Source organism: Pan paniscus, chromosome 6 (genome assembly GCF_029289425.2).
Source record: "Pan paniscus chromosome 6, NHGRI_mPanPan1-v2.0_pri, whole genome shotgun sequence".
In the NCBI taxonomy this organism is placed as follows: Eukaryota; Metazoa; Chordata; class Mammalia; order Primates; family Hominidae; genus Pan; species Pan paniscus.
In genome coordinates this window covers 77,083,594-77,098,394 of record NC_073255.2, presented here as the reverse complement: position 1 = coordinate 77,098,394, position 14,801 = coordinate 77,083,594, and the positions used below count along the sequence as shown (strand labels likewise).

At 54.9% G+C, this 14,801-nt stretch overlaps 1 protein-coding gene across 1 annotated transcript; it reads left to right on the top strand.

Annotated features, from left to right (window-relative positions):
- The first annotated feature begins 2,614 nt into the window (after positions 1–2,614).
- Positions 2,615–11,930, top strand: LOC100994550 (trinucleotide repeat-containing gene 18 protein-like). The gene is made up of 4 exons (XM_034964184.3): positions 2,615–7,304; positions 10,507–10,743; positions 10,941–11,015; positions 11,658–11,930. Exons 1-4 carry the CDS (start codon positions 5,952–5,954, stop codon positions 11,862–11,864), a joined length of 1,872 nt encoding a protein of 623 aa, XP_034820075.2. The 5' UTR covers positions 2,615–5,951; the 3' UTR covers positions 11,865–11,930.
- Positions 11,931–14,801: the final 2,871 nt, after the last annotated feature.

Below are 14,801 nucleotides of genomic sequence, written 5' to 3'. Positions count from 1 at the left end.
TGGACTGAGAAAGATGGGAGGGTGGCTTCCCCTGCAAAGTGGACATGTTGTTAGAATAAGAGAGAATGAGGCTGGGTGTGGTGGCTCATGCCTGTAATCCCAGCACTTTGGGAGGCCAAGGTAGGTGGATCACTTGAGGTCAGGAGTTCAAGACCAGCTTAGCCAACGTGGTAAAACCCCATCTCTACTAAAAATACAAAAATTAGCTGGGCATGGTGGCAGGCGCCTGTAATCCCAGCTACTTGGGAGGCTGAGGCAGGAGAATCGTTCAAACCTGGGAGGCAGAGGTTGCAGTGAGCCAAGATTGCACCACTGCACTCCAGCCTGGGTGACAGAGTGTGACTACGTCTCAAAAAAAGAAAAAAGAATGGGGGCTGGATGGAAAAAAACAACAGGTAACCTAGGAAATTTAGGTGTGGATATCAGACAGGCAAGAAAGACAGTCAAATGGTCCAACCCTTAGCTTTTGCAAAAGCAATGTATCCTAGAGAGGGGGTATGGATGTGGATTAGACATTCCCCGCCTGTGCAAAAAAAAAAAGCCCACTCACATGCCAAATACAGTCCACTGCTTGGCCTACAATCCATTCATACCCAGAAGATGGAAGCCAATGCCAGCTCAGCAAAACAACAGATGACTGGTCCAGCCTGAGTAGAGGATCTCAGGCCAGAAGACTTAGTTTTTTCCATTGTATTAGTCACTCATTTATCATCCAAATTCTGAAAGTGCTGTTAATAAAGCAGAAGTTGGCCTTAGATTCAGATTTCCTGGCACACGCTGTCCCCCTGTACTGGGAGGTGCTGGCTGTGTTCTAGGCCTGCCTCATGGGTATCATTCTGGATTCTTGGGCCTTCCCTGTCCCTCATCCTGGGAACCACTTTTGTTGCATTGCATGTTTTTCTCTTTTTTGGTTCAGCTCCTTGTTTTAAACAGTGGATCTTTGAGTAGCTTTCTGAGGAAGAGTCTGTGGGAGTTAAATTTCTCACATCCTTGTGTATTTGCAAATCTCTTCATTCTACCCTTATTTTTTAGAGATAGTTGAGCTGGGTACCCTTATTCTTTAGAGATAGTTGAGCTGGGTATAAATTCACGACTGGAAATAGTTCCCCTCACCATTTCAAAGACATTTTTCTATTTTTCTCTTGCTTCCCATGTTGAAGACATTCAAGATTGTGATTCCAAAATCATTGTAGGAGACCTGCTTTTTTATCTCTGGAAACTTTTAGGATCTTCTCACTGTCCCTAGATCTGGAATTTCGTGTGTGTGTGTGTGTGTGTGTGTGTTCTCATCATGCTTGGTATCTGCAGAGGGAGGCTTTGATTTTGAAGCAAATTTCCTTGATTCTTGGAAGCTCTACTTGTAGCACAACTTGGATAACTTCTCTTGTGAATTTCATGTTTTCCCTGGAACTTGGGCTAGGTCCCATGGCCCCTGGTGTGTGTGTCTTTTTTTCTGTTAATATTTTCTTATTTTGTTCAACTTGCGGAGAGATTTTCTCTACTTTTATCTTCTAACCCCTTCTGTTTTCTTGAATTTTAAAATTTTCTGCTGTCATTTAAAAAAATTCTCCACCAGCTGCAGTGGCTTACGTCTGTAGTCCCAGCAATTTGGGAGCCTGATGTGGGCAGATCACTTGAACCCAGGAGTTCGAAACCAGCCTGGGCAAGATAGCAAGACCATGTCTCTACAAAAAGATACAAAAATTAGCCAGGCTTGGGCCAGGCGTGGTGGCTCACATCTGTAATCTCAACACTTTGGGAGGCCAAGGTGGGCAGATCACCTGAGGTCAGGGTTTGAGACCAGCCAGGGCAGCATGGTGAAACCCCGTCTCTATTAAAAATACAAAAATAAGCTGGGCGTGGTGGTGGGTGCCTGTAATCCCAGCTACTCGGGAGGCTGAGGCAGGAAGGAATCACCTGAACCTGGGAAGTAGAGGTTGCAGTGAGCCGAGATCACACTGCTGCACTCTAGCCTGGGTAACATAGTGAGACTCTGTCTCAAAAAAAAAAAAAATTATCCAGGCTTGGTGGTGTGCACCTGTTGTCCTTGCTACTTGGGAGACCGAAGTGGGAGGATCACCTGAGCCTGGGTGGTCGAGGCTTCAGTGAGCTATGATTGCGCCATTGCATTCCAGCCTGGGTGACAGAATGACACCCTGTCTCAAAAAAAAAAAATCCTTAAGAGTTCTTTCTTATTCTCTGAATATTCCTTAATTTTTTTGTTTTTGTTTTATCAACACATTTCTTTTTAAACTTTCTCAGAGGATTGTTTTTCATTTTAACTTTCTGTATTTTTTTGAGACAGAGTCTTGCTCTGTCACCCAGGCCGGAGTGCGGTGCAGTGATCTCAGCTTACTGCAGCCTCTACCTCCCGGGTTCAAGTGATTCTCCTGCCTCAGCCTCTGGAGTAGCTGGGATTACAGGCATGCACCACCATGCCCAGCTAATTTTTTGTATTTTTAGTAGAGACGGTATTTCACCATGTTGGCCTGACTGGCCTCGAACTCCTGTCCTCAGGTGATCTGCCTCTCTCGGCCTCCCAAAGTGCTGGGATTACAGGCGTGAGCCACTGCGCCTGGCCTCATTTTAGCTTTCTGCAGCTCCCTCTCTCTTCCCAGTCCCCCCTCCTTCTGTTTGCTGGTGCTGTGCTCTTCCTCTGGTTAGAACTTCTTAGGCATCTGGGGACCCTGAATGAAGGGAACATTATCAAGCTGATGGGAACTCTGTGCACTCATGAGTCTTTGTCATAGCGGGTGGACAGGAAGGTTTTGTTAGGGGGCTGCCCAGATTCTGCAAGACTCACATCCTTGGGGATATAGTCCCAGCATCTGGCGTTTGGGAAGAGGGCTGGGCTATCACCCTTTGGGGGGCCTGTCCAGCCTCCTCCCTGTGCTCAGTGTCCTTCAGTCTGGAGCCTCTCTCTAGGGTGAACCTCCCAGCTCCTGCCAGCTGGGCCACCCTCAGCCTGTTCAGTGTTGAGGTCTCCCTCAGCCCTGCCTCCGGAGGTGGTTGGGGCCTCTTGAGCCCGAGCCTTGGCAGGATTCTCTTGGGAAAACCACCTCCTCCTCGTGGGTATCACCTCCTCCTAGGAGATCAAAGCCCGCTCCTGCACGTTCATCCCGGCATCTCTCCGGAAATGCCACCGTCTCCCACTGCCGCCCTCCCCTTTCCCATTCTTCATGTCCTTCAGGGTTGACACCTGTGTCCCTCCTTTGCTGTGGTTGCAGGAGGGTCTTGTGCGTGAGCGGGCACAGGTGCATGTGCTCAGCTGTCTTGTGTCACCCAAAGTCAGCTAGAAATGGGAGACCCAGGCCAGGGACAGTGGCTCACGCCTGTAATCCCAGCACTTTGGGAGGCTGAGGTGAGCGGATCACCTGAGGTCGGGAGTTTGAGACCAGCCTGACCAACATGGAGAAACCCCATCTCTACTAAAAATACAGAATTAGCCAGGCGTGGTGGCGCATGTCTGTAATCCCAGCTACTTGGGAGGCCGAGGCAGGAGAATCACTTGAACCCGGGAGGCGGAGGTTGCGGCAAGTCAAGATCACGCCATTGCACTCCAGCCTGGGCATCGAGAGTGAAACTCTGTCTCAAAAAAAAAAAAAAAAAGAAAGGGAGACCCATTTCTCCTGCCCGGATGGCCTGGCTCTAACACCCACATTCTGAGCCACTGTATACCCTCCACCCATGTCCCCACTGCTGTACCATAGAGACCAGGGCTGCACAGGGGCCAGTTTCTGCCATCCTGACCTTTGTGCCTCACTAGGGAGCTGGAGGTTGGAGGGCCTCCCCTGAGCCTCCCCTCCTCCCACAGGGTTACTGGACCTGGAGGAGGATGGGGACTTGACCACCGTGGAGTTTGACAATGGAGACACGGGCAGGATCCCCCTCTCACATATCTGCCTCCTGCCCCCTGACTATAAGATCCAATGTAAGTGACAAGCTCATGACACCCGGGCTCCTGCCAGGGGCCGCCCACCCAGGCTCTTGCCCTCCAAGCCCAGCTCTGGGCTGTGTCTGAAGTCATTTGGAGCCACAGGTGATAGAAGTAGCAGAATCCATGGATGGGCTCCTGTGAGATCCCAGGGTTCCCGGGTCCTGGGTCCATGAGGACAGCACAAGCCCAGTGGCCCAGGCCATGGGAAGCTGATCAAAAATTGTTAATGGCTGGGTGCGGTGGCTCACGCCTGTAATCCCAGCACTTTGGGAGGCCAAGATGGGCGGGTCATGAGGTCAAGAGATCGAGACCATACCAGCCAATATGGTGAAACCCTGTCTCTATTAAAAATACAAAAATTAGCCGGGTGTGGTGACATGCACCTGTAGTCCCAGCTACTCGGGAGGCTGAGGCAGGAGGATCCCTTGAACCTGAGAGGCGGAGGTTGCAGTGAGCTGAGATCCTGCCACTGCACTCTATCCTGGCTACAGAGTGAGACTCTGTCTCAAAAAAAAAAAAAAAAACCAAAAAAACAAAAAAAACAACAAAAGTCAGCATCTTTATCCACCTGTCCCAGTTCCACAAAGTGCTTTGTTTTACTTCATTATTCGGGAGCCTCTGGCTGCCCCCTGCAGACGGGGTTTCCCCTGCTGGACCTCACAGCCTGTCATGGGAGCCCACCCGGGGTCAGACACCTGGTGTCAGTTGCTTCCGCCCCCATCCCCAATCCCCGGGACAGACCACGGTCTTGGAAGCTCCAAGCTGGGGACCCCAGGCCTGATGAGCCACTCTGTCCTCTGCCCCACAGGTGCTGAGCCATCCCCGGCCCTCCTGGTGCCAAGTGCCAAGCGCCGCAGCCGGAAGACCAGCAAAGACACTGGGGAGGGCAAAGATGGTGGCACGGCTGGGTCGGAGGAGCCAGGAGCCAAGGCCCGTGGGAGTGGGTGGAAACCCAGTGCCAAGGCCAGGGGTGGCCCGGTCCCCAGGGCAGGGGCGGTGGGCGGAGCTCCTTCGTGCATCCAAACTCCGGGCTTGGGAACCTGTCGAAGTGCCTGCCTGCTGTCTGTAAGAACTCTGAGCCGAGTGCGGTGCCTCACACCTGTAATCCCAGCGCTTTGGGAGGCCAAGGCGAGCAGATCGCCTGATGTCAGGAGTTCAAGACCAGTCTGGCCAACGTGGTGAAACCCCGTCTCTACTAAAAATATAAAAATTAGCCGGGCATGGTGGTGAGTGCCTGTAATCCCAACTACGTGGGAGGCTGAGGCAGGAGAATCGCTTGAACCTGGGAGCTGGAGGTTGCAGTGAGCCAAGATCGTGCCATTACACTCCAGCCTGGGCAACAAGAGCGAAACTCCATCTCAAAAAAAAAAAAAAGAGAGAGAGAGAACTCTGCACCTGCACTGCAGGGCCGTTCTGACCAGGTGATAGATGAGGAAACTGAGGCTGAGGGAGGCAGGTTGGTTTGTCAGAGGCAGAGCTGAGCTGCAGCTGGCCTGTGTTTCTTTCCAGAATCCAGAGAAAATGCTTCGTGCAGGCTGAAAGCAGAGGAGGACCCGCTTTGGGGCCAACACAACTTAAGGTTGTTATAGGGGAACTGCCGAAGGAGGCCTAAGAAGGCTGCAGCCAGGTTCCGCTCAAGAAGTAGCAGGGCCAGGATTGAAACCAGGCCTTTCTGCTGGGCGCAGTGGTCCACACCTATTCTCAGCACTCTAGGAGGCCCAGGCACAGGGATCGCTTGAGCCCAGGAGTTTAAGACCAGCCTGGGCAACAGAGCAAAACTGTATCTCTACAAAAAAAAATAATAATAATAATACAAAAAATTCCCCAGGCATAGTGGCGCATGCTTGTGGCCTCAGATTACTTGGGAGACTGAGGCTGGAGGCTCACATGAGCCCAGGGAGGTTAGGGCTGCAATGAGCTTTAATCACGCCACTGCACTCCAGCTTGGGTGACTGAGACCCCATCTCAAAAAAAACAAAAACAAAAACAAAACTCACAGAAGCAGGCCTTTCTGATGAAAGCCACAGCTCATCTCTGCCAGGAAGCCCCCGCCCCAGCCTCTCATCTGTTTTGTTTTGCAGACAGAGCTGCTACCCTGGAGGAAGGGAACCCAACAGACGAAGTCCCCAGTACCCCCCTAGCCCTGGAGCAGAGCAGCACCCCAGGTTCCAAGAAGAGCCCCCCAGAGCCTGTGGACAAGCGAGCCAAGGCTCCCAAGGTGCGCCGGGCACTGCCGCAGCCCAGTCCCGCACCACCCGCCTTCACCAGCTGCCCAGCACCCGAGCCATTTGTGGAGCTGCCAGCTCCTGCCACCACCCTGGCCCCAGCACCCCTCATCACCATGCCTGCCACACGCCCCAAGCCCAAGAAGGCGCGGGCAGCCGAGGAGTCGGGTGCCAAGGGCCCTCGGAGGCCGGGGGAGGAGGCCGAGCTGCTTGTCAAACTGGATCACGAGGGTGTCATGTCACCCAAAAGCAAGAAGGCTAAAGAGGCCCTGCTGCTCCGGGAGGATCCGGGGGCGGGGGGCTGGCAGGAGCCCAAGAGCCTCCTGAGCCTGGGCAGCTATCGCCCGGCGGCCGGCAGCAGCGAGCCCAAGGCACCCTGGCCCAAGGCCACCGACCGGGACCTCGCCCAGGAACCCGGGCCAGGGCTTATGTTCGAGGACTCTGGGAACCCCAGGAGCCCGGACAAGGCCCAGGCTGAGCAGGACGGGGCCGAAGAGTCCGAGAGCAGCAGCAGCGGCGGCAGCAGCGGCAGCAGCGGCTCGGAGACAGAAGGGGAGGAGGAAGGCGACAAGAACGGGGACGGGGGCTGCGGCGCCGGGAGCCGTGGCGCCGGGGGCCGTAACTGCAGCGCTGCCAGCTCCAGGGCGGCCTCACCGGCCTCCTCCTCCTCCTCATCCTCCTCCTCCTCTTCCTCTTCGTCTTCCTCCTCTTCCTCCTCCTCCTCTTCCTCATCCTCATCCTCCTCCTCTTCCTCTTCTTCTTCCTCCACCACAGATGAGGACTCTTCCTGCAGCTCGGAAGATGAGGCAGCCCCCGCCCCCACGGCTGGCCCTTCTGCGCAGGCGGCGCTCCCCACCAAGGCCACCAAGCAGGCCGGCAAGGTGCGGCCCTCGGCCCACTCCCCAGGCAAGAAGACGCCCGCGCCCCAGCCCCAGGCGCCTCCTCCGCAGCCCACACAGCCTCTGCAGCCCAAGGCTCAGGCCGGGGCCAAAAGCCGACCCAAGAAGAGAGAGGGCGTCCACCTCCCCACCACCAAGGAGCTGGCCAAGTGGCAGCGCCTGCCGTCCGTGGAGAACCGGCCCAAGATTGCCGCCTTCCTGCCAGCCTGGCAGCTCTGGAAGTGGTTCGGCAAGCCCACCCAGGTGAGCAAGCTCGCGCCCGGGCACGGCCGAGGGGCCGGGGGCCTTGTCTCTCTCTGCTGGGCCCACGCCGTGTCTCCGCGTGTGGTAACCTCCCAGAACCCCAGGGTGGAGGGCTGGCGTCCCACTTTATGGATGGGTACACTGAGTCTCAGAGTGTCCTCAGGCACCTGGGTCTGTCGGACTCCGATGCCTGAGTCCTTCAGAGCAGAGCGGTCCTGCCCTCTGGTCCTGGGAGGCAGAGCCACCCTCATGTGGAGCCCAGATGAAGGAAACGTGCAAAGATCAGCACAGACCCACAGGCGTCAGCGCCACGTGGAAGGGGCTTTCCAGGCCTCTGGGATTGTTTCCTTTTTCTTTTTTTGAGACTGAGTCTCTCTCTGTTGCCCAGGCTGGAGTGCGGTGGTGTGATCTTGGCTTACTGCACCCTCTGCCTCCCGGGTTCAAGCAATTCTCCCGCTTCAGCCTCCCAAGTAGCTGGGATTACAGGCGCACGCCACCACGCCTGGCTAATTTTTGTATTTTTAGTAGAGATGGGGGTTTCCCCATGTGGGTCAGGATGATCTCAAACTCTCCTGGCCTCAAGTGATCTGCCTGCCTCGGACTCCCAAAGTGCTGGGATTACAGGTGTGAGCCACCGCGCCTGGCTTTTTCTTTTCTTTCTTTCTTTTTTTTTTTAAGAGAGAGGATCTTGCTCTGTCACCCAGGCTGGAGTGCAGCGGCGCCATCATAGCTCACTGCAGCTTTGAACATCTGCGCCCAAGCAGTTTTCCCACCTCGGCCTCCTGAGTAGCTGGGACTACAGACGTGTGCCACCATGCTACCCAGCTGATTTTAAAATATTTTTGTAGAGACAGGGTCTCACTGTGTTGCCTGGGCTGGTCTCGAACCCCTGGGCTCAAGTGATCCTCCTGCCTCGGCCTCCCAGAGTGCTGGGATTCCAGGTGCGGGGCCTGACAGCCTGTTGTGCGTGGCATTTTAGTGTTCCCAGCTACGCCCCGGGCTCCTGGCCACTAGTGTGGCAGTCCCAGCAGAAGGTACCTCCTTCCCGGGTTTGCTAGCAAAAGTCCAGGATTGAAGCTCCTTGGCCTGGCCAGGATCATGTGCCCACCCCTGAGTGAATCAATATGGCCTGGAAAACAAAGTCCTGGCTGGCCAGGTTGGGGTCCCGTGTGCCCTGCCTGCAGCAGTGGGTTAGCTGTTCAGAAGGAGCCCTTCCAGCCTACCTGTGGCTGTCTACACACATGCACACACACTTGCACACAGTGCACTCAAAAACAGGCACATGCACACACGCACACACGCACACATATGCATGCACATGGACACACGAATGCACATACAGCCACACACAAAAGCAAGTACACACGCACGCAGATGTACATGTGAATGCAGGCACATACACGAACCATGTAAACATGAACATGCACACACATGCACACAAATACACTACACCCACCCAAACGCACTCTTGCACACGTACACAAATGTTGGCACATACATGCGTGCACATGCATCCATGCACATGTGCACACACACATGAGTACACGTGCATACACACGCAAACACGTGGGTGCACACACGAACACACGTGCACACACATGAACACGTGCACAAGTGTAGTCACATACATGCATGCACATGCATCCATGCATGAACACACATGCACAAATGCACAGATGAACATGTGCACACACAGGTACATACACATGACAGGACCCAGTGTGAGAAGTGAGGGTGGTTCAGGCAGGCTGGCAGGGAGCCCCCAACGTGCTGTAGGTGTGGGGCAGGAGCACCTGCATGTTCCAGTAGGAGTCAGTGGTGTCTCAGGCAGCATTTCCAAAGCTGCTCTAGAATGGAGTTTCAAGTCTCTCTTGCCCAGGTGCAGTGGCTTAAGTCTGTAATCCCAGCACTTTGGGAGGCCCAGGCGGGAGGATCACTTAAGCTTGGGAGGTCAAGGCTGCAGTGAGCTATGATTGTGCCACTATACTCCAACCTGGGCGATAGCGTGAGACCTTGTCTTGAAAAAAATAATAGTTTTAGCCGGGCGCAGTGGCTCACACCTGTAATCCCAGCATTTTTGGAGGCCCAGGCAGGAGGATCACTTGAGGTCAGGAGTTCGAGACCAGACTGCCAACATGGTGAAACCCCGTCTCTACTAAAAATACACACACAAAAATTAGCCAGGTGTGGTGGTGCACGCCTGTAATCCCATCTACTTGGGAGGCTGAGGCAGTAGAACTGCTTGAACCTGGGAGGCACAGGCTACAGTGAGCCAAGATAGTGCCACTGCACTCCAGCCTGGGCGACAGAGTGAGACTTCATCTCAAAAAGAATAATAATAATAATAACAATTTTTAAAAGATAAAAAAGGCCAGGTGTGGTAGCTCACGCCTGTAATCCCAGCTCTTTGGGTGGCTTATGTGGGAGGATCACTTGAGGTCAAAAGTTCGAGACCATCTTGGGCAACATAGTGAAACCCCCATCTCTACAAAAATGAAAATATTAGCCGTGCATTCCTGTAGTCCCATCAACTCAGGCGGCCGAGGGAGGAGGATGGCTTGAGCCCAGGAGATTGAGGCTGCAGTGAGCTATGATAGTACCACTGCAGTCCTGCCTGGGTGACAGAGCAAGACCCTTTCTCTGAAAAAAGTAATTTTCAAAAGAAAAATAAGGCCAGGTGCAGTGGCTGACACTGCGATCCTAGTGCTTTGGGAGGCAAAGGTGGGAGGGTGGTTTGAGGCCAAAAGTCTGAGACCATCCTGGGCAACATAGTGAGACCTTGTTCTCTACAAAAATAATCAAAATTAGCTGGGCATGGTGTGCGCCTGTATTCTCAGCTCCTCAGAGGCTGAGGTGGGAGAGGATTTCTTGAGTCTAGGAGTTCGTGACTGCAGTGAATCATGATGGCGCCACTGCGCTCCAGCCTGGGCAACAGAGGGAGACCCTGTCTCAAAAATAAAAAGTCTCGTAGCGGCAGAATCCTTAGATTAAGGGAAGCGCCTCTTGGAGACCCAGCATATCAAAGAGGTGGAAGAGGGGCTTCCCCACTTGGAGCAAGACAAGGGGCTTCCTCCTCTCCCAAGAGTTGGATAGGGGTTGACTTAGAGGCCAAGGGCCTGGAGTCCCAAGCGCAGAGCCTGCCAGGCGGCGGGCTCCTCAGGGCTGGGCCAGGGCCTGTGCCGTGACACACGTGTCCTTGCAGCAGCGTGGCATGAAGGGCAAGGCCCGCAAGCTCTTCTACAAGGCCATCGTGTGCAGCAAGGAGATGATCCGTATTGGGGACTGTGCCGTGTTCCTCTCTGCCGGCCACCCCAACCTGCCCTACATCGGCTGCATCCAGAGCATGTGGGAGTCGTGGGGCAACAACATGGTGGTCCGCGTCAAGTGGTTCTACCACCCCGAGGAGACCAGCCCAGGCAAGCAGTTCCACCAGGGCCAAGTGAGCCTGCAGCCCGGCTGCAGCCCCCCGGGCTGGGCCCCCCAGTCCTAGGCGGTATAGGGCAGACCTGAGGGTGAGGCGTTCTGGGTGCTGGAGCATCAGCAGCCCTGCCCAGTGGGTCAGCCCTGTCTTGGGGCCTGGCGTCAGGTGCAGCAGCCCCTGGGCTCACCCAAGCCCCTCCTCTCTCCCCCACACAGCACTGGGACCAGAAGTCCAGCCGCAGCCTCCCGGCGGCCCTGCAGGTCTCCAGCCAGAGGAAGGACTTCATGGAGGTAGGTGGTGGTGGTGGTGGGTGGGTTGGGGATGGCTGCCTCCTTCCGGGCAGCTCAGACAGGGCTCAGCTCAGCATCTGCTGCTCTGTCCCCCATGGTCTCCCTCAGCCTCTGACCTCCTGTCCCTGCCACTCTCAGTGCCTGGCTCCTGTTCTCTGTCTCTCCCGGTCTCTGCGTATATCTCTGTCTCTGGGTCTCCTCTGCTCTCCCAGTGTCTGTCTCTGAGTCTCTGGCCATTCTTGCCCTCTGACTCTCTCTGGGTCTCTCCCAACCTCTATCTTTCAGTCTCTGTGTCTCTCTGGGTCTCTCGATCTCAGTCTCGGTCTCTGTCTCTCTGCGTCTTTGGATCTCTTGGTCTGTCTATCCTTGTCTTCTGTCTCTCATTTGCTCTCCATCTCTCAGTCTCTGTCTCTCTTTTGTTGGTCTGTCTCTCCTTGTCTTCTGTCTCTCATTTGCTCTCCATCTCTCAGTCTCTGTCTCTCTTTTGTTGGTCTGTCTCTTCCTCAGCCTCTGTCTCTGACCTGGTCTCTGTCTCAGTCCCTGGGGCTCCCTCTGCTTCTGTCTCTGTCCCTGTGGCTCCCTGGGGCTCCCTCGGCCTTTGTGCCCCCCACCTGCCATCCTGATGTCCCCGCGTGCCCGCAGCGTGCGCTATACCAGTCCTCGCATGTGGACGAAAATGACGTGCAGACGGTGTCACACAAGTGCCTGGTGTTGGGCCTGGAGCAGTATGAGCAGATGCTGAAGACCAAGAAGTACCAGGACAGCGAGGGCCTGTACTACCTCGCGGGCACCTACGAGCCCACCACAGGCATGATCTTTTCCACGGACGGCGTGCCCATGCTCTGCTGAGCCCGCCGGGCCCTGCTGGCCACCAGCCACCTGTGCCCCGAGGGCGGCCAGGGACCCCTCTCCATCACTGCCATGGTTCGGAGACCACGTGCGTTGTGTGCATGTGAGCGCTCCTGCAGGCATGAGCATGGGGCCAGGTGTGCATGTGGACGCCCGGGTGAGCGTGTGTGTGCATGTGTGTGCCCGTGTGCATGCACGTGTGTGCATGCATGTGCACATGCTTCCAGCCCCACCTTCCAACCCCTCAGTGCCCCCAGGACAGGGGCCCCTCTTAGCTATCAGGGTATGGCCCTGCTGCCCCCATCAGGGCAGTCTCAGCCGGGACCGGCCCTTCCTGCTCAGCACGTTGCAAGCACTTGGCCAGGCTGGCCCTCCAGGCTGCTGCTGCATGGGGGCCCAGGTGCCCCCAGGTCCATGCAGACTGGGGATTCGGTGGGGAGGGGCGCTTCTAAGGAACCAAACTGACACTCACTCTGGGCTTCCCGGGCACCCTTAGCATGGAGCCCACCCCAAGGCCTCCCACCGTGCATGGGATGGGGTGGCCCGATGCCAGCTGGCCTACTGACTGTGCCAGGGGCCTTGCCCCCACCCTCTCAGGATGGCCTAGACTTGGGGAACACAGCAGGGTGGGGTTGCAGCCCGGAGTATCAAAGGCACCAGGTGGAGAAGGCCCGGCACAGGCCCACCCTGGTCCAAACCCTCACACTACAGAAAACCCCAATGGTGCTGAAACCCTCGCCCGGCCACGCCCAGCCCCTCCCCACCCAGGAGGGAGGTGGCACTTCTTAACCTGTACAGTTTTATTGTACCAAGAGACTCGCCCTGCCCCTGTATCATAAGCCTTTAAATGGAGTCAACTTTTTAATTATATATATAAAGATAAATATATATAAACTTTTTAAAACTGTGAAAAATAGCTATAAAATTATTTAAAAAACACGTTCTGATGTGCAGGATATTATTTTTTATTTCCTATTAGATTGTAGTGTCTAGCACCGGCTTCACCGGCCTCCCAGTCTCCAGCACACCCCCTGCCCACCCTGCCAAGTGTACTGTACTCACCCCCCAGGATAGAGAAGTGTTAGGGAGAGCAGGAGCCGGCCCGAGCCCAGGGTCCCTGCTTGGGCCCCAGAAAGCACTTAACCAGGCCCCAGGCCTTCCAGGGAAACCAAGGCCTCGACCAGACAATCTTGAGGGAAAGAATAGCCAGACTTTGGGTTTGTTTTTTGGGGGAATTATTGTTTTTTTTTGTTTGTTTGTTTCTTTTGGAATTTTGTTTGTTGGCAAATTCTGTGTGATCTTTTTTCATTGAAAAAAAAGAAAAGATTTAATTGGAAAAATAAAATTGTCTGGAGTGGTTTATTTCAGGAGCTGGAGTAGGGGTGGTGTATGGGGGCATTCTGCCATATCAGGGCACCAAGAAGCAGGATTCGACTGGAAGTTGGGTGCCACTCGTGCAGGGGCAGTGACCACATGCAGCCATCTAAATGAGCTAATCGGCCGGGCACGGTGGCTCACGCCTGTAATGCCAGCACTTTAGGAGGCCGAGGCGGGAGGATCACTTCAGGCTAGGAGTTTGAGACCAGCCTGAGCAATGTGGTGAAACCCCGTCTCTACTAAAAATACAAAAATTAGCCAGGTGTGGTGGCCCACACCTGTAATCCCCGCTACTCGGGAGGCTGAGGTGGGAGAATCACTGGGACCCGGCAGGTGGAGGTTGCAATGAGTTGAGATTGCACCACTGCACTCTGGCCTGGGGGTGACAGAGATTATCTCAAAAAAAAAAAAAAAGAAATTGAACAAATTTACATGAGAAAAAATTAAAAGTTAAGTTGGCTGGGTGTGGTGGCTGATGCCTGTAATCCCAGCACTTTGGGAGGCCAAGGTAGGCGGATCACTTGAGGTCAGGAGTTCGAGACCAGCCTGGCCAATATGGTGAAACCCCATCTCTACTAAAAATACAAAAAAATTAGCTGGGTGTGGTGGAGCGTGCCTGTAATCCCAGCTACTTGGGAGGCTGAGGCAGGAGAATTGCTTGAACCCACGGCAGATATTACAGTGAGCTGAGATCGCACCACTGCCCTCCAGCCGGGGTGACAGAACGAGATTCCATCTCAAAAAAACAGTGCCAGGCATGGTGGCTCATGCCCGTAATCCCAGCACTTTGGGAGGCTGAGGCAGGTGGATCACCTGAGGTCGGGAGTTCAAGACCAGCCTGACCAAAATGGAGAAACCCCGTCTCTACTAAAAGCACAAAATTAGCCGGGCATGGTGGCACATGCCTGTAATCCCAGCTACTCGGGAGGCTGAGGCAGGAGAATCGCTTGAACCCAGGAGGCAGAGGTTGCAGTGAGCTGAAATCGAGCCATTGCACTCCAACCTGGGCAACAAAAGCGAAACTCCTCAAAAAAAAAAAAAAGCAAAGCTGCACATTCCCAGCCATGCCTACCACAAAATGATACTAGAAGAAAATGATACTAATGCTAAGAGTGGCCCCAAGCCCTCACCTAGATGGGGGTGGATGGCATCTCTGCACTGGGGCCTAGGGAAGCTATAAGTGGGGGTCTGGCTGCCCAGTGACTGACCTGGTTAGTGTGGGTGGCCTGCAGAGGACATTCGGGGCTTTGCAAAGAGGGTAACCCAGGGAGGGCAGTCAGCCGGCCTCGGGCAAGGGAAGGGCCCAGCGTGGGCTCTGGGAAATGCTCTGGTGTCACCTGGTGCAGTCTTGGCCCAAGTGGCTGCCCACCTGGACCCCAGGGAGGATGCCTGCCAGAGCACAGGTGGCCCTCGTGCCCTCCTTTAAGGGACCCACATCAAAACCTGGACCAGCCCCATTCCTTGGGGAAGCTAAGGACAGAACAGGCTGGGCGCAGTGACTCATACCTGTAATCCTGGCACTTTGGGAGGCCAAGGCAGGGCGAACACTTGAGGCCCAGA